Source organism: Ahaetulla prasina, chromosome 4, assembly GCF_028640845.1.
Source record: "Ahaetulla prasina isolate Xishuangbanna chromosome 4, ASM2864084v1, whole genome shotgun sequence".
Classification (NCBI taxonomy): domain Eukaryota; kingdom Metazoa; phylum Chordata; class Lepidosauria; order Squamata; family Colubridae; genus Ahaetulla; species Ahaetulla prasina.
The window spans coordinates 142,469,216-142,490,073 of NC_080542.1; the positions used below are offsets into that span (position 1 = coordinate 142,469,216).

At 40.0% G+C, this 20,858-nt stretch overlaps 1 protein-coding gene across 1 annotated transcript in view; it reads right to left on the reverse strand.

Moving 5' to 3' along the window:
- Window positions 1-20,858, reverse strand: part of LOC131197664 (sodium channel protein type 5 subunit alpha-like) — a 391,694-nt gene that overhangs the window by 5,655 nt on the left and 365,181 nt on the right. Inside the window, exons 24-27 of the mRNA XM_058182005.1 lie at window positions 19,052-19,333; window positions 7,360-7,413; window positions 5,612-5,749; window positions 1,346-1,450 (exon numbers count right to left, since the gene is read on the reverse strand). Of these exons, the coding sequence (XP_058037988.1) occupies window positions 1,346-1,450; window positions 5,612-5,749; window positions 7,360-7,413; window positions 19,052-19,333 (579 nt within the window). The remainder of the gene's footprint in view (window positions 1-1,345; window positions 1,451-5,611; window positions 5,750-7,359; window positions 7,414-19,051; window positions 19,334-20,858) is intronic.

Genomic DNA, 20,858 nt, shown 5'->3' on the forward strand with positions numbered 1-20,858 from the left:
CTACTGCCAGAATCGTGGATTCACATGAATCCATCCATCCATCCATCCATCCATCCAAGAATCACCAAAAGTGGCATTCAGCTGAATTCTTTTCTTTAGTACACCATTCCCATTTTGACTCAAATGAGAGCAATCATGTCATTAAGGGAAGCAGGAAGGTCTACATAACAACTTACAATCCCTGTTGGATAAATCAGATATTGAGCCCATGGCATTAATTCCCATAAAAGGAAAAGGGGAAACAGGTATGTTTGACCATGATCATAATTCTCTGATACAGGTATCCTCGACTTACAACAGTTCATTTAGTGATTGAAGTTACAATGACCCTGAAAAAAGTGAGTTATGATCATTTTTCACTTACAACAGTTGCAGTTTCCCTGCGGTCATGTGATCAAACTTCAGATGCTTGGCAATTAATTCATATTTATGACAGTTGCAGTGTCTCAGGGTGAACAAATGTCTCGCTTAGCAAGAGAAATGTTGGGCTCAATTGTGGTTGTAAGTCGCGGACTACCTGTACTAAGAATACCACAATGTTCCAATTTTTTTTGAACAAAGCTGAGTTGCAATTATCCTGGCATACACAGGCTTCTTTTTAGAATTTATTTTCAAGCTGTTTGTAGAATCACTTGTTATGACAAACAAATCATATATAGGATAGTGGTCAAAGTGCTAGGCTAGAAACCAGAGGATGGTGAGTTGTAGTCCTGCTCTGGATATGAAAACCAGCTGGGTGACTTTGGGCCAATCACCACAAACAATGAGTTCTAGTCCTGTCTTAGGGATGAAAGTTGGCAGGTTGAACTTTGGGCCAATCACCAGGGGACAAGGAGTTCTAGTCCCTCCTTAAGGCATGAAACCTAGCTGGGTGACTTGTGACCAGTCCCTTTTTCTCAGCCCAATCCACCTCACAGTTGTTTGGGAAAATAGGAGGAAAGGTTTATATATGTGTTTGCCACTTTATTTATAAAAACATGTATAAGTATTTAATTATTTAGTTGAATTAATCATAAAAATAATAAAGTCGGGATAAAAAATTTAAAAAGGCATGCAGGTGCGATAAGCAGTATATTGATAAACAAAGAAAAATGAAATAAATAAATAAATAAAAATCTAAAAAATAAACTCATACCCACATACATACCATTAAAGATTTTAAAGGCTGGTGTCATTTATAGAAAATACATCAAGTAATTGAAAAGTAGCTCTGGACCACAAATTTGGATGGCCGGTTTATAGTTGCATCGAGCAATTGAGGGTTTTAAATACATTTTGCTGCCACTTAGTGACCAGTTGGATATTTGCAGTCCAGAGATTGTAGTCCCAATTTGGGAAGACTTACCAGCGGACGGGGGATAGGCTTCTGAGGTTTCTTGGATCCTAATTTTTTCATGGCATTATAGTACTTTTTCTGTTCCTCAGTCATGAAGATGTCTTGTCCGCCTAAGTATAGGGAGATACCATTAATGTTATTTTGGTTTGGAAAATAAACAAGGGGATAAAACACCCATAGGTATTCAAATATGTTGCTTTTTATCATCATTCATGTATTCCCAGTAACATTACTCTAACTCATTGCACTTTAACAAGGATTAAATTATGTGGTGTGCTGATTAAGGAGCAGAAGAACCCTAAATTCTGGTCTCTCCAAGCTATAGAAGCTGAAGAACAGTCTCATGGCAAATAGGCAGTCATGAAAATAGCTTTAATTATTATTTTTTTCTTTTTATGACTCTGTAATCCCTTTTATTGGGGTGGAGCTGAGCATTAACTAACCGGATGCCCTTCCTGACATCTATGCAGAGTATGCAGCAGATATTTTTGCTTTGCGCTCTAAGAGAGAAACATCTGCTGCTGCGTAGGATTGAACTCTTAACTTCCCGAGTGGGAGGTAAGCATCTTTATCTCTAGGCCACTGCACCGCTCATATAATTAATACATTGATTAATAAAATAAACTCCCTGGGAGACTGAGACAGTCCCACTGTCAACCCAACTTATTTTGAAAAATTGTTGTGTGGAAAATAGTAGCAGGGTTGGGAGTTCATCAATGAAAAAGAAATCTAACAAATAAGTAAATTTGATTGCAAACAAAAGATTGTGGATTTTTCCTGGGGCATTTTTAATTTAATTTTGATGAAAGACAAAAGGAAGCTGTCTTTTTTCAAGTGTGAGTCTCAACTTGCAATCTTTCATTTAGTGATCATTTGAAGTTACAAATGGCACTGAAAAAAGTGACTTACAACCATTTTTCACACTTACTCATTGCCAGCATCCCTGTGGTCACGTGATTAAAATTTGGCTGCTTGGCAACTGGCATGTATTCATGATGGTTGCAGTACCCTGGGGTCACGTGATCAGCATTTGTTACCTTCTGACAAGCAAAGTCAATGGGAAAGCCAGATTCACTTAACAACTGTGATGCTATCTTAACAACTGCAGTGAACAACTGCAGTGATTCACTTAACAACTGCAGCAAGAAAGGTGGTAAAATGGGGCAAAGCTCAATTAACAAATGTCTCGCTTAGCAACATAAATGTTGGTCCCAATTGTGCTCATAAGTTGAGGATTAACTGTACTTCAGTGTTATCCCATCTACCTGCAAAGCATGTGCTGGGATGTCAGTCAGAAGTCAAAAAAAGTCAAGACAGTGATTGCATAATCAAAACCCCACTCTTCTTTTTGATGTGCCACTCAAGATCTTGATTGTGCAATTGTGGCTGCTACATTGCCTTTTGGGCACACACTTTTCCTGAGTATGGTGTTGTCTTGCCTGATTGTACAGTCATATCTCAGTACTTGACTGCTTTAAAACTCATCAAATTTGGTACTTCAGGCATTTTCACATGAAAATTTTGTCCCAATACTCGTCATTTATTTGGTGAACTAGCTAGCTAGAACTTGTTGGTGTCAGCTGCCTCATGACTCACTACCTTTCCGGCTGAAATAAAGGGTGACAGGTTCGTCACGTGGCTTGTTTGGTGCGCGCCGTGCCTTCTGGAACCAATTAACTGTGAGTACCGAAGTATCATTACAAACCTAGGTCTTGAACAACTTGTAACTAACAATACAAGACTCAACAACTGCCTTGACCTCATCTTCTGCAACAATCCAAACTCAATTTACGGACTACAAATTAAAGAACCCTTTTCAAACAGTGACCACTGCATGATTGATTTTCGTCTCAATATACGTCCATACTTAAATCATAACACCAGAACTCCCAACTACAACTTCAAGAAAGCCAATTACGACCTTATAAACAACGATCTTTCACTTCTGAACTGGCAAAATCTGTTTGCAACCTGCATAACCGCTGATGACCTCTATAGAGTCTTCCTACTTGAAATCAATAGAGTCATTAAATTATATGTACCACGAATGACTACCATGTCCAAGAAAAACAAACTACCCATATCAATAAAAAAGCTTCAATCAAAAAAAAAATCCCTCTGGAAAAGAAACAAAAAAGGCTATGTTACAAACTTCAGAAACCGTTACAGAAACATATGCAACCAAATAAAAACTGAATGCACAAATTACCACACCAAGCAAGAAGAAAACCTTCTACGCACAAATTCCAATCGTGCCTTTTATAATTTTGTCAACAGTAAACTTAAAGATTCAAGATCCATCCCACCACTAAAAGATTCTAACAACAAAGAATGCAATGACGAAACAGTCAAAGCAAACCTCTTCAACATTTTCTTTGGCTCAGTTTTTGTTAACTCCGATAACACATATCCAACATTCCACAAACGAACCAGCAATGACTATGATGATTTAACTCATATAGATTTCACAGAAGACAACGTTGGTAAAGCTCTTCACAACTTAAAACCATCGCTTTCTATTGGACCTGATGGTCTATGTGCATATTTCTTAAAAAAACTTTCCATTAATATAGCTGAACCCCTAAGTATTATCTTTGATAAAGCTTTCACTACCAGTTCTCTTCCCAAACTTTGGTCACTAGCCACAGTCATCCCCATCTTCAAAAAAGGAGACCCCAGCTTAGTCGAAAACTACAGACCGATCTCCCTTTGCTCGTCACCTGCAAAGTCATGGAATCTATCATCAATCAATCCATTACCTCACACTTAGAAACTAACAACCTACTCTCCAACAAACAATTTGGTTTCAGGAAAAAGTTATCATGTAACTTACAACTTCTCCACTGCAAAAACATATGGACTTCAAATCTAGATCAAGGCAAATCAATAGATGCAATCTACATAGACTTCTGCAAAGCTTTTGACTCAGTAGTACACGATAAACTTCTCCTTAAACTAACATCCTATGGCATCTCAGGACCCCTCCACAAATGGATATCTGCTTTTCTGTCTAACAGACAACAAGTGGTCAAAATTGGCAATGCTTTATCAAATCCTGTTCCTGTCAAGAGTGGCGTTCCTCAAGGCAGCGTCCTTGGACCAACACTCTTTATTCTATACATTAATGATCTTTGTGACCATATCTCAAGTAATTGTGTTCTCTTTGCTGACGATGTCAAACTATTTAACACCACAGACAACACTTCTATCATTCAAAAGCGACCTTGACCATCTAACCGCTTGGTCTAAAATTGGCAGCTCAAATTTCAACCAGCAAATGCTCAGTCTTACATATAGGAAAAAAGAACTCTAAAACTAAGTACATACTAGATGGACATTACCTTACAGACGACCCCCATCCCGTTAAAGACCTTGGAGTTTTCATGTCAAATGATCTAAGTGCCAAAGCCCACTGCAACTACATAGCAAAAAAAGCTCTAAGAGTTGTAAACCTAATTTTGCGTAGCTTCTTTTCCAAAACACCACACTACTAACCAGAGCATATAAAACATTTGCTAGACCAATTCTAGAATACAGCTCACCTGTTTGGAACCCTCACCACATCTCTGACATCAATACAATTGAGCGTGTCCAGAAATATTTTACAAGAAGAGTTCTCCATTCCTCTGAAAACAACAAAATACCTTATCCCACCAGACTTGAAATCCTAGGCTTAGAAAACTTGGAACTCCGTCGCCTTGACAAGACCTAAGTTTAACTCACAGAATCATCTATTGTAATGTCCTTCCTGTCAAAGACTACTTCAGCTTTAATTGCAATAATACAAGGGCAACCAATAGATTTAAACTTAATGTAAACCGCTTTAATCTAGATTGCAGAAAATATGACTTCTGCAACAGAATCATCAGTGCTTGGAATACTTTACCTGACTCTGTGGTCTCTTCCCATAATCCTAATAGCTTTAACCAAAAACTTTCTACTATTGACCTCACCCCATTCCTAAGAGGACCATAAGGGGCGTGCATAAGCGCACAAACGTGCCTACCGTTCCTGTCCTATTGTTTTTCTTTTCTTCTTCCTATATATGTTTATATGTGTATATACTACATAATCTTTTTGTATGATGTTGTGACAAATAAATAAATAAATAAAATAAAATCATTATAACTGGTTTTACTTTCATTAAGTTTGTTACCCCTTTCTGATGCAAAAATTCAGCAAAATCAGTACAATATAAGTAGTGCATGGTTTGAAGAAGAGAAAATGACAGAATCTTACACAGCTGTTGAATAAGATTCAAAGAGAACTACTTATCTTCTTTTTTTGTTGATTGAAATTGTCAATGATGACACCAATGAAGAGATTCAAGGTGAAGAAAGAACCGAAGATGATAAAGATCACAAAGTAGAGGTACATGTACAAGTTATATTCCCACACAGGCTGTTCTTCTCTCTGCGAAGGAAAATGGGAAATAAGAGAAAAACAGAATGAAGATCTATCAGGATCTCAAACACCATCGTTACTGCTTCTTAATTGAGCCATCTTTCCTCTCACCCAGTTGGACTTGGATGATAAACATCATCTTTCCAAATCAATAGCTGGCTTAACTAATAAAATTGAGCTCAACTGGGAAGCCCCTCCATGTGAGATTGTAGTGGATTGTTATGAAAAAAAAGAGAATGAACTTTTGGGCTCACCTTCAGGAAGGAGTCAGGCAAGAAGAAATAGTGAGCATGATCCTAAGGTTTACCTCCTAGAGATAATCCTCGACATATGACTGTAATGGAGACTGCCCATTACAGTTGCAAGTGATGTGGCCGTTACGCAAACATGCTGGTTGTTAAGTGGCGCACTGAGTGTGTCAGGGATGGGGGAGGCTCTGGAAGGCTTAGTGCAGACCCCAGCATGCTTACCCTAGGCCTCCCAAATCCCAAGACACCCCATAAACCACTTCCCTCCCCTTGAGGCCTTTTCCCCCTCCCACAGGGCACCCATAGGCACTTCCTCACACTGGGTCCCCATAGGGCTTGGGCCTCCTCCCTACTGCCCATCCCCCATCATGCACTTACCTTTTGAACAGCTCCAGAATATTCCGCAGCACTCTATGATCTGGGTGGCCATGGGCAAAATTCCAAAATGGCCAACATTTTCAAGATTGCCACAATTCCTTGCGGTCACATTATAAAAGCAGCCGCTTCTATGAGAGGGCCACATAGCCAGGGATGAACCACTCTGTTTTGCTTCCCAATTTCACAGCGCTTCAAAAAACTCCAGAAGATCTGCCCTCCTTCCCCAACATGACATCTTCAAAAGGTAAGTGTAGGATGTAAGGGAAGGAGAGGCAGAGTCTAAGGGCGGAGTCAAGAGAGGAATCAGTCCTTACGTTTCCTCCAGCGGTCCAAGTCCAGCTCTCCTTGAATTCTGTTCATCCTTATCTAATGCCAATTCAGTGCTGAAGGTTAGTTAACTATGGTTTTGTGGTTGTAAATATGAAGATCAGCAATAAGCCACTTCTTTCAGTGCTGTTGTAAACTTTGAATGGTCGCTAAACAAATGGTTGTATATACCTGTAACTTGATTCTCAGATTTTTTTTGTTTAAAAAAAAGAGAAGTGAAAATGGCATTTAAACAAAATGTTTTAATTATTCCTTGCTGGCAAAAATTGCTAGTGACAGACTGAAGTTAGTCTGCTGTTGGTTGGAAGTTGGCACTTACTAGCGGAAAACAAGCCAGTTGGTCTGACAGGCCTGTTTTTTGCTGGCATGCAATGTGCTTTCATGGTGTCTGAGCTTGCCCAGTGTCACTATACACACCGTGCCCTGCAGCTGTGTCATGAAACAGCTGTGTAAAGGAAGGGAATGCACAAGTCACTGGAAGATAAGGCTTGCTATTTGTCCTTACTTTTCTATGGACAATCCTGCTGTTATGCATACCTGGTAATGTCAAAATAGCTAATTCCTGACAAGTAGGGGAAAAAAATTTCCCATAAGTTGCACTCATTGTTAGTGAACAGGATGTACAGAACAAAGCCAGCGGGGGAGTATTAGGCAAAAGGACCTCACCTCTCGTGAATCTACCGCTGCATACATAATCGACATCCAACCTTTAAAAGTTGCCTAGAAAAAAAAAGAGAGAGAGAGAGAAGAGCAATGCATTTGATTTAGGCTGTGATAATCAGCCGTGACTTTCTTACTTTGTGCTTTATCTGCAGTTTGGTGGCGGTGAGGAAATTTCTCAGTGCGATTAATAAAATAGTAACATGGTCCCCTGAATCCTGGCTCGCACGAGAGCCTAGAGAGAGATTCCACGTTGGCTGTGTGAACTTTTTGATGATTTAAAACATGACATTGCCTGGGGGAGGTGGTGGAGGAGGAGGAGGAGGAGAAGGAGGAGGAGAAGGAGGAGAAGAGAGAGAGAACAAAAAAAAAGGAGGGAGGTAGAGGTGGAGGAAAAAGTAGAAGGAGAGAGAGATAGGAGAATTGGAGGAGGAGGGGGGAGGAAGAGAAGAGGAGGAGGAGGAGAATAGAGAGAGAACAAATAAAAGGAAGGAGGTAGAGGTGGAGGAAAAAGTAGAAGGAGAGAGAGATAGGACAATTGGAGGAGGAGGGGGAGGAAGAGAAGAAAAGGAGGAGGAGGAGAAAGAAGATAGGAGCAAGAGCAGGATGAGGAGAAAGAGAAAGAGAAAGAGAAAGAGAAAGGGAAGGAGGAGGAGGAAGAAGAGGAGGAGGAGGAGGAGGTCATCATCATCATCATCATCAACTGGGACCAAATGGAACCAATTCCTTCCCCCCCCCCCATAGCTCCTATCTGTCTTCCTCTAAATTGGCCCCTTTTCTTTCTGGGAAGACAGAAAATTATCAGGTGGATCAACTCTTGACCATGTACCTTTAGGGCCCCTAATGAAACCCACAATATAAAGCTTCATTAAAGTGGGTTTAAAACACCAGAAGCTGTAATAATCCAGAAAAGTTTTGAGTGCGCAGAAATGGACAAAGTTATTGTAGAATTAAATAAAAAAGGAAGACTCGGAATATTACTCAACCTGGGAAAACTGATATCAATGGATAGAAAATAAAAATAGGAAATATATAGATCAAAATAAGACATAAATTGTGTTTACATATATTTGATCAAGAAGAAATATCTGAGATTTGTGTACTGTTGGAACGATGTTGAATTGTATAACTATCATGGATGTATTTCTGTTACAAATGTATTTGTATTAGTATTTTAATATTTTAAATTTTAATAAAGGTTTTTTGAAAATTAAAAATAAATAAATAAATAAAACACCAGAAGCTACTGAGAAAATTGGCTTTTTTATTAATGATTCTCTCCTGAAATGCAGGCATGCTGCAGTGTAACACTAAGGGTAAATAAATAAAAGAACCATATGTACTATGGTAACCAGCAGTATTATAATTAAAAATATTGCCTTTGCCATCATGAAATAATTGTAATTTACCATTGACCAAAATTTAACCTCTTCTCTTCTTTACATGCCACATTAAGGGTGAAACTGTGTATTCTCAATATATCAAGCCAAGACAGATAAATAAATAAAAATAGAATAGAATAGAATAGAATTTTTATTGGCCAAGTGTGATTGGACACACAAGGAATTTGTCTTGGTGCATATGCTCTCAGTGTACATAAAAGAAAAGATACCTTCATCAAGGTACAACATTTACAACACAATTGATGGTCAATATATCAATATAAATCATAAGAATGAATCTATAGCCAATCTAGTGAGCACACACCCCCACGGATTTGTTACAAACAAGGACAAATCACTGCATTCAATGCATTGCTACCAAAAATGCAACCTTCACACATGTATTCCAATACTTTTGAGCCTGGGCAAAATAGGATAAATAAGAGAATAATCATGTACATTCCTTAGTGGCTGTTGTTTTGAATGAAAAGAAAAAAGGTCTTAATACTCAACATTAAACTTGAATTAATTGTTAAAGCGCTGAATAAAAGCCAATTGTGCGTATGTGAAATACTTACCCCAAAGGTGTAAGGTAATCCCAAAGGGGTTGTAGATGACACATTACCTTCAAAGTCAAAAATTGTTTGAGGGGAATGAAATCATAAGGTTCTTTATCTTTTGGGGAAGTGTTGGTAATAGAAGGGGGGGTGCTTTGTGCGATTGGTAATTGAAACAAAAATAAAAACTTTCTCTCCTTGCTTTTGTATGTTATGTCAAATATTCCGTTTCCCCTTTCATTTCTGCTCTTGAGCCTAAAAAATGTGCATCCTTAGAGACCCCTTCTGATTTTTTCCTCAATGTACAGTGTGTTCCTTCCCCCCCACCCCTTGTCCGATGAAAATCAGTGGCTCCATAAAGAGAGACAATGGAAAATTCCCAAGTATTTATTTATTTATTTATTTATTTATTTATTTATTATTTATATTTATATACCACCCTATCTCCCGAAGGACTCAGGGCGGTTCACAGGCGCTTAAAAACACATAAATACAGAATAAAAACAATTAAAAAACTTATTTTAAAGCCCGTTAATTAAAATATACCAATAAAACCCATAAATTTAAAATCTAGCTCAGTCCTGCACAATTAAATAAGTATGTTTTAAGCCCGCGGCGGAAGGTCCGAAGGTCCGGAAGCTGACGGAGTCCGGGGGGTAGTTCGTTCCAAAGGGTGGGAGCCCCCACAGAGAAGGCCCTTCCCCTGGGCGTCGCCAAACGACATTGCCTCGCTGACGGCACCCTGAGGAGACCCTCTCTGTGAGAGCGCACGGGTCGGTGAGAGGTATTCGGTAGCAGTAGGCGGTCCCGTAAGTAACCCGGCCCAATGCCATGGAGCGCTTTAAAGGTGGTCACCAAGACCTTGAAGCGCACCCGGAAGGCCACAGGTAGCCAGTGCAGCCTGCGCAGGATGGGTGTTATACGGGAGCCACGAGGGGCTCCATCTATCACCCGCGCAGCCGCATTCTGGACTAACTGCAGCCATTATGGAAATAATGGTTGGAATTACATTCCAGTTGATTATTTTAGAACTGTTTCATTCATGCTTTAAATCTTCTACCCGATCAGTAACACAATAACAGAGTTGGAAGGGACCTTAGAGGTCTTCTAGTCCAACTTCTGCTCAAGCAGCAGACCCTGCAAGTTTCTGGACAAGTGGCTGCCGGCCTCTTATTGAAAGCCCCAGTGATGGAACACCCACAAGTTTGGAAGGAAGGAAGGAGAGGAGAGGAGAGGAGAGGAGAGGAGAAGGGAAAGGGAGGGGAGGGAAGCAGAGGGGAGGGGGAAGGTAAAGGAGTAGAGAAAGGAAGAAAGGAAGGAGAGGGAGGGTGGGAGGGTGGGAGGGAGGCAGGTATGGAGGGAGCGGGAAAGTAAGGAAGTAAGGGGAGGAAGGGAGGGAGGAAAGACAGGGAGAGAGGGAGAGAGGGAGGGAGGGAGGGAGGGAGGAAGGAAGGAAGGAAGGAAGGAAGGAAGGAAGGAGAGGAGGAGGAGAAGGGAAAGGAGGAGGAAGCAGAGGGAGGGGAAGGTAAAGGAGTAGAGAAAGGAAGAAAGGAAGGAGAGGGAGGGTGGGAGGGTGGGAGGGAGGCAGGTATGGAGGAGGCGGGAAAGTAAGGAAGTAAGGGAGGAAGGGAGGGAGGAAAGACAGGGAGAGAGGGAGAGAGGGAGGGAGGGAGGGAGGGAGGAAGGAAGGAAGGAAGGAAGGAAGGAAGGAAGGAGAGGAGAGGAGAGGAGAGGAGAGGAGAGGAGAGGAAGTGAGAAAGCCGAGAGGAAGGAAGCAGGGAGAGAAGGAGGGAGGGAAGTTGGGAGGGAGGAAGGGAGGAAAGAAGGAAGGAAGGAGACGGAGAGAGGGAGGGAGGCAGGAAGGACATTATAATGGAATTATTGATATAGCCAAGGGAAGATGGGGAAATCCATGAAAAACAGAAACCCCAAAAGCAACTGGAGCTTAAAAGACCAGATAATGTTACAGGTTGTTTCTCTGAAACAAATGATGATCTAATACTACATATTGATCCTTCTGCAGGTGGCTTAATAATTTCTTCCTCTGCCTCCTGATGTTTCTGTAAACCCCCTGGATAGAAATTTGAGCTTCTTACTACATCATTTCACTTAAAAGCCATTCCTTCTGCTCTGGAAGTTTAGGGCGGGAGGGGGGTGGGGAAGGGTTCTCTAGCACACAGCTTTCAAAAAATGCCTTATCCTTCCTTGCACCGCTTTCCTATCGGTGAACACTGTATTGCATATCTCTGCATGGCATTTTCATCCTGGGGGTGTTATTTGAGCTGAACTCCAGATGGAGGAGAAATGTGGCATTTATCATTTCAAAAAAAGCTCATTGTGGCTCATGAATTGATCGGATAGTGCCAAGATACTGATGGAAGGCAGAACTGCTGAACGAAAGGCTTCCCCATCCAAGGGAAGGCAAGATAATTGAAAGCTCCTCTGGGGTTCTGGAATCCTTCACTAGACACTCTTGCAGAGAAGTGACGATAGCATGAAAAATGAAGCCAGGGAGGGAAAAAAATATATATCAGGGAATTAGGAGCCACTTAAGAGTCCTGATCTGGAGGTGACAAAAAGTGTGGTGTGTGGTGCAATATTGTCATTCCTGGAAAACATCCTGGTAAATACTATCTCCTATTACAGGGGTCTCCAACCTTGGCCACTTTAACGCTTGTGGACTTCAACTCCCAGGATTCCTCATGCTGGCTAGGGAATTCTGGGAGTTGAAGTCCATAAGTCTTAAAGTGGCCAAGGTTGAAGATTCCTGTCCCATTGAAACCAGTGCTGTTACTGTTACGAGAGTGGAATTCTACTAAAGGCAGAACAAGAAGCAACAGGTGGAAATTATTCAAGTAGAGAAGCAACCCGCAAATAAGGAGAAATGTCCTGACAGTGAGAACAATTAATCTGTGGAACGGCTTCACTCCTGAAATTGTGGGTGCTCAATCACTGGAGGTTTTCAAGAAGAGGCTAGACAGCCACTTGTCTGAAATGGCTTAGGGTCTCCTGTTTGAGTAGTGGGTTGGACTCCTAAGGACCCTTCAAACTCTGTTATTCCATTAATTTAGACTGAATTTATTTCAGATATAGGAGTAGGGAAAGATTTCATTTTCATTTCATTTTTTCAGGAAGAGGAAGGCATCCAGCAAACATCCTGGAGCTTAAAACCAGTAGACCAGGGGTGTCAAACTCACGTCGTCACAGCGGCGTCATGTGATGTATCACGACTTTCCCCCCTCTTTACTCAACCGGGCATGGACATGGCCAGCGTGTGATACATCCATGAAAACAAAAAGTGAATGCAACTGATAAAACAACAGGGCCACGATATCAAATCATAATTACTAGCCAAACAATTATGCCTTGTTGGAAGTGCCAACAATGAGAAGCAAGCTAGGCTTGGTTTTGGTTCTTTTTCTTTTTCAGTCTATTAAAAGCCCTTCTTTATCTCTGTCATTTACGCAAGAAAACACGTGAGGTATCTAGCTGCTTGTAGTTAGCCAAGTTGCAAAGCTCAGTTCTTAGGAACTCTATCTGAAAAGCCAGCAACACTGTAGGAAAATGAAATAGAACCACAACTCAGCCATGAGATGATTAAACCGGGGGATGAGAAGCAGGGAGAGGGAACTTGATAATAGAGGCAATGTTGATTTTCCTTTTTTCCAAATGAAGACCTTGTGAGTCTGTCCCCCCCACTTTCCCCTGTCCTTCTGCTAATATATTTCTTCAGTGAGACCAGTTTTTTGACAAACGTTCACATTTCAGAATCCATTCCTGACATTCCAGAAACCAGTTTGGTGTAGCAGCTAAAATGATGGGTTAGAAACTAGATAAACATCAGTTCTAGTCAACTACTTACCTGTGAAAACTACTTGAGTGACTTTGGCCTAGTCACTCTCTTTCAGCCCATCCCACTTCATATAGCCGTTGATGTAGGAGAAATAGGAGATGGAAGCATTAGGTACATAGGCTACCTTGAGTTAACTAAGCATAAAAGTGGGATAAAAACACGATAAAAAATAAAGGAGAAGTTCCACAGATGGGCTGGGAGAACCCCTGCTTGAAGTTGTTATCAGTAGGAATAAACCGGTCTGAACCGGATGAATCCAAAGTTCCCCTCAGTATAAAGCATTTTCCTTTGATTACAGTAACTGTAACTGATCAGAAGAGGGCTGTGAAAATATTTACAGACCCCTCGCATCCTGGACATAAACTGTTTCAACTCCTACCCTCAAAACGACGCTACAGAGCACTGCACACCAGAACAATTAGACACAAGAACAGTTTTTTCCCGAAGGCCATCACTCTGCTAAACAAATAATTCCCTCAACACTGTCAAACTATTTACTAAATCTGCAATACTATTAATCTTCTCATAGTTCCCATCACCAATCTCTTTCCACTTATGACTGTATGACTATAACTTGTTGCTGGCAATCCTTATGATTTATATCGATATACTGACCATCAATTGTGTTGTAAATGTTGTACCTTGATGAACGTATATTTTCTTTTATGTACACTGAGAGCATGTGCACCAAGACAAGTTCCTTGTGTGTCCAATCACACTTGGCCAATAAAATTCTATTCTATTCTATTCTATTCTATTCTATTCTATTCTATTCTATTCTATTCTATTCTATTCTATTCTATCATAGTAACTGATCACAGGAGTCCTAGTGGATCACCACTTCAATAGGAGCAGGCAGTGGGTTGCAGCTGACAAAAAAGCCAATGCAGCCCCAGGCTGCATCAACAGAAGGATAGCATCAAGGTCACGTGAAGTACTAGTACCGCTATATATTGCTTTAGTCACCACAATTAAAATACTGCATCCAGTTTTGGTCACTGCGATATGAAAAAGATATTCAGACTCTAGAAAAAGTGCAGAGAAGCAACAAAGATGATTAAGAAGCTGGTTTAATGGAAAGAAGGGCATGATAACAGTCTTCCAATATTTGAGGGGCTGTCACAGAGAAGAGGTAGGGTCAACCTCTTTCCAAAGCATGTGAAGGCAGAAGAAGCAGCAATGGAGGGAAACTAAGCAAGGAGAGAACCAATCTAGAACTAAGGAGAAATTTCCTGATTAGAACAATTAATCTGTGGAACAACCTGCCTCCAGAAGTTGTAAATGTTCCAACACTAGAAGTTTTAAAAAAGAGATTGGACAACTATTTGTCTGAACTGGTATAGGGTTTCCTGCCTTAAGGGGTTGGACTAGAAGACCTCCAAGGTGTCTTCCAATTCTGTTGTTCTGTTATAAATAGTTGCAGGGACTGGGAATGTCTAGTCTAACAAAAAGAACTAGGCTGGGGTGACATAATAGCAGTCTTTACAGACAAGGGGGTCAGCCTATTCTCCAAAGCACCTGAGGGATAGACAAGAAGTAAGAGATGGAAATTTATCAAGGAGAGAACCATCCTAGATATAGGAATCCCTGCCTTATGAAACATATGGAAATGAATTGATGTCTTTCAAAGCAGTCATGATTATTGGTGTCTCTAACCTCATTATCCAAGATCTAATGATCTGGGCCCAGGAACTAATAAAGGCCATGTGCGGAATGGTATTTTCTCATCTGCCTGCAATGAAGGATAAAAAATTGATAGATATGGGGGTCCCTCTCCCACCCCCCTTGTCCCCAACAATTAACCTATCTCAGGGAGAGGTTAAGAAATAGAAACATAAAAATAAATATAGAATAGTTAATCTTACTCCAATATTTGGAATTGCTTTTATTTGGAGCTGCCTTTAGATTATTAATTATTAATTAATTCTATCTATTAATTATTAATTTCAATTATTATTGGAATAATAATTGGAATAGTATAGGGTCTCCTGCTTGAGCAGGAGGTTGGACTAGAAGACCTCCAAGGTCCCTCTTCCAGCTCTATCTGATTGAATGAATGAATGAATGAATGAATGAATGAATGAATGAATGCTGAAAAGAATGCAGTTCACAGCATGTCATTCTGACTAATGGAGGACAATCATCTTAAGAACAAAACATTGGGATTAAAGAGAGATCCAAGCTAAAGGTAAGGAGAAATTTTCTGACAGTGAGATCAATTAATCAATGGAATAGTTTTCTTCCTGGAGTTGTGGGCGCTCCATCTCAAGAGGTTTTTAAAAACAGACAGGGCAGGCATTTAACTGGAATGATTTAAGACCTCCTGCCTTGAGCAGTGGGTTGGACTAGAAGATGTTCTAAGCTTGAAATCTGCATCTGCCGGCAGCAGAAAGGGCTCCCATGATTGTAACAAAACAAAAGCGAAAGGGTGGGATGCTTAAGCTGTGATGCGCAGAACCGGAATTTTAATTGTGTACCTTATTTGCACCTATGATATGTTGGATGATACAGTGCAGAGCTAATTCATGAACTGTGCCTGTTTTCTAGTACCCATCACTGAAGGCTAGTGTATTATTTTGGGAAGGGACTGTAGCTCATTGACAAATTACATGCAAGCAGATTTAATCTCTGATTCAAAAGCATCTCAAGGCAACGGAAAACTGGTCCGTAAGCAGCCAAAGCTGACAATGCTAAGCTAAATATCCATCAAAAGGTAATCTGAGTCAGCTTCATGTGTCCACAGGAAGTTCTGTTCATTGCCTATGCTCTGGCTTCTAAGAGTGCAGAAGGCATAATCAACACCTATTCTACTCAAGTGTGCATTGCTGGAAGATAAAAAGAAAGCCAATGTTTTTCAAGGAAGTAGGATTTTTGAACTGATTACAAAAGCCTTTGCTAAGTCATCTTTCTTCATGGATGTCTACTTAGATGAAGTTTTGTTGTTGAAGAAACATGATGGAACGATTACCAAGGCTGGCTTGTTTCCAATAATGGCTCAATTCAACAACACATTCAAACCATTGTCAGTCAAAGATGATATCTGTGTTCTCATTTCACACACACACACACACACACACACACACACACACACACACGCACACACAATTGAAGGTCTGTCACAGAGGGGTTTGACCTATTCTCCAAGGGCAGAACAAGAAGTAATAGATGGAAACTTACCTAGAACTAAGGAGAAATTCCTTGACAGTGGAAACAAATGATTCGCGGAACAGCCTGTGTTGTGGATGCTTCATCACTGAAGGCTTCCAAGAAGAGATTGGACAGCCATTTGTCTGGAATAGTGTAAGTTCTCCTGCTCAGGGGGTTGGATTGGAAGACCTCTAAGGCAGGGGTGAAATGCTCCCGGTTCGGACCGGATCGACTGATCCGATAGCGATGGCGCCAAGTTGTTCAGAGAACCGGTAGCAAAAATTCCTAGTCCACCCAATTGCCCTGTCGCCCTCTTGCCGCTTCTTTTAAAAAATGCTTTTAAAGGGTAAAAAAAGTCTCTGACAATCCCAGCTGATTACTTTTAAAAGCATTTTTTACAAGCTATAGGTTGTAAAAAAAATGCTTTTAAAAGGTAAAAAAAAGAGGCTCTGACAATCACAACTGAGCTGCGTGATAGTCAGAGCCTTTTTTTTAATTTTTAAAAGCATTTTTTTACGACCTATTCGACCGAATAGGTTGTAAAAAAATGCTTTTAAAAGTAAAAAAAGAGGCTCTGACAATCACAACTGAGCTGCGTGATAGTCAGAGCCTTTTTTTTTAATTTTTAAAAGCATTTTTTTACGACCTATTCGGCCGAATAGGTTGTAAAAAAATGCTTTTAAAAGTAAAAAAAAATTGCATGCCACAGCTCATCACCTCCCCCCCATGCGCTGTTCCACTTGCCCCATGCCTCTTTTGGCGTGCACTGCATGCGCACCTCGCATTTGGTGCATGTTGCGCACTGTGCATGCTGCACGCAGTGCGCATGTGCAGCCAGCAAACCAGTAGTAAACCGGTTCAGATTTCACCGCTGCTCTAAGGTGTCTTCCAACTCTGCTATTCTGTAATTCATAATATCCTAAGCTGGAACAAATATATAGTAGGGTTTAATGTGATTGCCTGATTCTCACGACATACTTAGGTATAATGTGATTTAGCCACTGAAATTTATAAACCAGGTTGAAAATAGCCTGGAATTTCATGCCATCAAGAACATAATGCGAAGGCATGGTAAGATCTGGTTTTTCCAGCATTATCCCTGTTCTTCCTCAGATCATGATTAGGTCAGTTCAAGACATTTAGTCTAGTAAGAATAAAAAGACACATGTAATATGTTCTAGCAAATCAATATTTTGATTTAGTTCTCATGGGAATATTGTCTGCTGATCCAGCACAAGCCCATTGAAGTAAGGGCATTGCATTTGCCTTCTGTTTTTTTGTTTTAGAATTCTACTTGCTATTTTAAGGCCCCTGTCTCAATATTACTAATTGCAAGCAGAAAAAACAAGCAAACTGATAAAAACATTTGGCTCTCAAATTGTGCATTGTCGAGAAATATTTGGTGCGTCATGACATAGATCTATGCCATGCCCTACTAAATGAACTAGAAAGTTGGGTTCTGCAAAAACAGCATAAAATGGTCTCTCTTTCCTTTCCTACTCGATATTTGCTAGTTTAACATTCAACAAAGAAATGCGTAACTGGACTATTTATTCATTTGGGAGCCTTAAGCATAGAAGAGTTTAAGCACAACTGCTTCATTACAAAGGAAGGGAAACATGGACCTTCCGATTTAATTATTCCATGGCAAGAAAGGAACTGCAGAGACAATCCTTGCTGAACCTCATTTGCAATCTGGTAAATAGGCAAGGCAGCCTGAAATAAACAGGGAATCCCACAAATGGGAGACAACTAGACATGCATTCAGATTAATATAAATGTCTGCTCTTCCTTTTTGTCTTCATCTCTAAAGAACGTAAAAGTTATCCAACAGAAAATGGAATCAGATTATCCAATTACAAACAGACTTTGAGTTTGAAGGTGAACTACTGCCATCTTCATCTGTTTTCACAACTAGCAATAGCAGCAGTAATAGCACTTAGATATATACAGCTTCACAGTGCTTTACAGCCCTCTCTAAGCAGTTTACAGAGTCAGCCTATTGCCCTCAACAATCTGGGTCCTTATTTTACCAACCTCAAAAGTCCTGAACCTTGAGCCCCATCAGAATTGAACAGAGTCAGCCTGCAATATATGTTCTAACCACTGTGCCATTACAGCTTTTCCTACCTGAAGTTATCTATATGTAGGACTGGTGTAGCTCGTTTCAACATGTCTGGAAGCACCAGATCTCTGCTGAAACATGTAAATTCCTTAAATCACTGAAAAATACAATGTACCATCAAACATATTGGAGAATTATATCTCACTTCACAAAAAGCCAGGCAATAAATCTCCTCTTTCTAGAAACTTAACATCACACTCAACGGGTAATTGCAGAAACTTTAAAAATATGCTAAATGAGCAATTTTAATTGCAAATACAAAAGATGCAGTATGCACACAGAAGATCCATCCACCACAGAGCATAAGAATCAAGGCTTATTGGTGCACATGTCAGATTAAATACCAGATTAAGGAACTCTGGATTAGAAATAGAATCTTAGAAGAGCCATTTCTTCTATTGTAGCAGAATACTGTATTAGGAATGTCACTTCAATAGGATGTTTGCTATCATATGGCACATACTTGAATAATCTATAAACCATTTATAGATCCCCTTTTCCATTGGACCTTTTTCTCCCTGAAACAGAATTTTATCTAAATTTAATTAATCTGACATTTCATAGTGAACCAAGCGGACATTTTCTTGGTCGGGAGACATTTCTTAATGACAATCTAGACGAAATTTAAACTCACCACTTGAAGCAGAGCCAAGTAACCAGCACCAACATTGTCAAAGTTGACTTTCACTACGGTCCAGTACAACTCTCCAGTGTCATTCATTGTTTGACAATCACTCTTGTTGTTGACAATTGTGTGGTTCAAAGGCTCATCACCTTCTGTCTTGTTAATGCATCTCCCAAATTTGCCGGCAAACAGGTTGACTCCCATGATGCTGAAGATGAGCCAAAAAATGAGGCAGACAAGCAGAACATTCATGATTGAAGGGATGGCCCCTACCAAGGCATTCACTACCACCTTTGACGGAGGAGGAGAAGAGAACATTCAGTTAATTGCAATGGATCTGCAGCGTAACCCCACCTAGAACCTGGTTGCTCTAGACATCTCCTAATTCAAATTACACACCCCAAAAAAAGACAGTTCAAAAATAAACTCATTTAGAAAATGTAAGTATGGAAGTTCCTTCTGTTTACTGTCTTTTTTTTTTTAAAAGAAAAGACTAAAAAAAGACTTGTCCGTTGGACTTTCCACAAGTTCATTCAAGTCAGGGAATTAACTAACTTATCCATCCAAGATTTTGTGTTGGTCTAATAAAAATTTATTGATACTGTACAGGTAGTGCTCAACTTACAGCAGTTCATTTAGTGACCATTCAATGTTACAATGGCACTGAAAAAAGTGACGACCATTTTTCACTTACAACAGTTGCAGCATCCCCACGTTTATGTGACCCAAATTCAGGCAACTGACTCATATTTATGACGGTTGCAGTGTCTCAGGGGCAAGTGATCCCCTTTTGCAACCTTCTGACCAGAAAACTCAATGGAGAAACCAGATTCACTTAACAACCATGTTATTAACTTAATAACTGCAGCGATTCACTTAATAAATGTGGCAAGAAAAGTCGTTAAATGGGGCAAAACTCACTTAACAACTGTCTGGCTTAGCAAAATAAATTTTGGGCTCAATTGTAAGTTGAGGACTACCTGTATCTAATTTATTTAGCACCAGTTTTGATATCTGAGCTCTTCTCACCAAGATACGATTCCCTTCCATTGGCAGCTATATGAAAATAAGTGTCAGACTCAACTTCCCAGATGCTGATGCACAATGTGGAAATGCCTCTTTTGTTGCATTGACATGGAGCCATTAAAGCAATATTCAGTTTCTGGAACCAAAGTCGGTTTTATAATGTGGTGTTCTGCTCCCTAATTTATCTTGGCCATCAAAAGCATGTAGCAGAGCAATATTTTATGTATCATTATTGTCATAAAATGCTTTTGCCAGCTGAGAGCCCACTGTGTAGGACTTACTACATGTTTAATATTTATAGGAACCTAACTTCTGATTAATAATTAATATAGTATTGTTTATCAAAGCTCTAAGATGCATTGGCATACCTATGGCTCCAGTAGATATGCCTAGAATGAGAAAGGGAGATTTTCTTCCAATTAACAAATATATCCAAGGTATAATCTTTTGAAACTCACATCCAGTTTGTACAAACATGCACACACACTATAGATACGAGCAATTCCAGCATGTCTGAGTATGCATTCACATGGAAAAATGTAATGTATGAACTGCATATTCAAGCTACTGTGGACATGATTATTAGGACATAGCTGTGAGAATTGCTGCAAATTATATTCATGGTCATCTGTGTAAACATTCTTAAAAGGGGTGCAAGGCGCTACATAGTTGAAACTCTTCATTTGTTCAAAACACTTGCATACATCATTTCTATTCATTGCCTATTAGGGCCTAACATCACAATACTTTGATTAAAATCAATCCCATAAGTTTTGATGACATTTAAAGC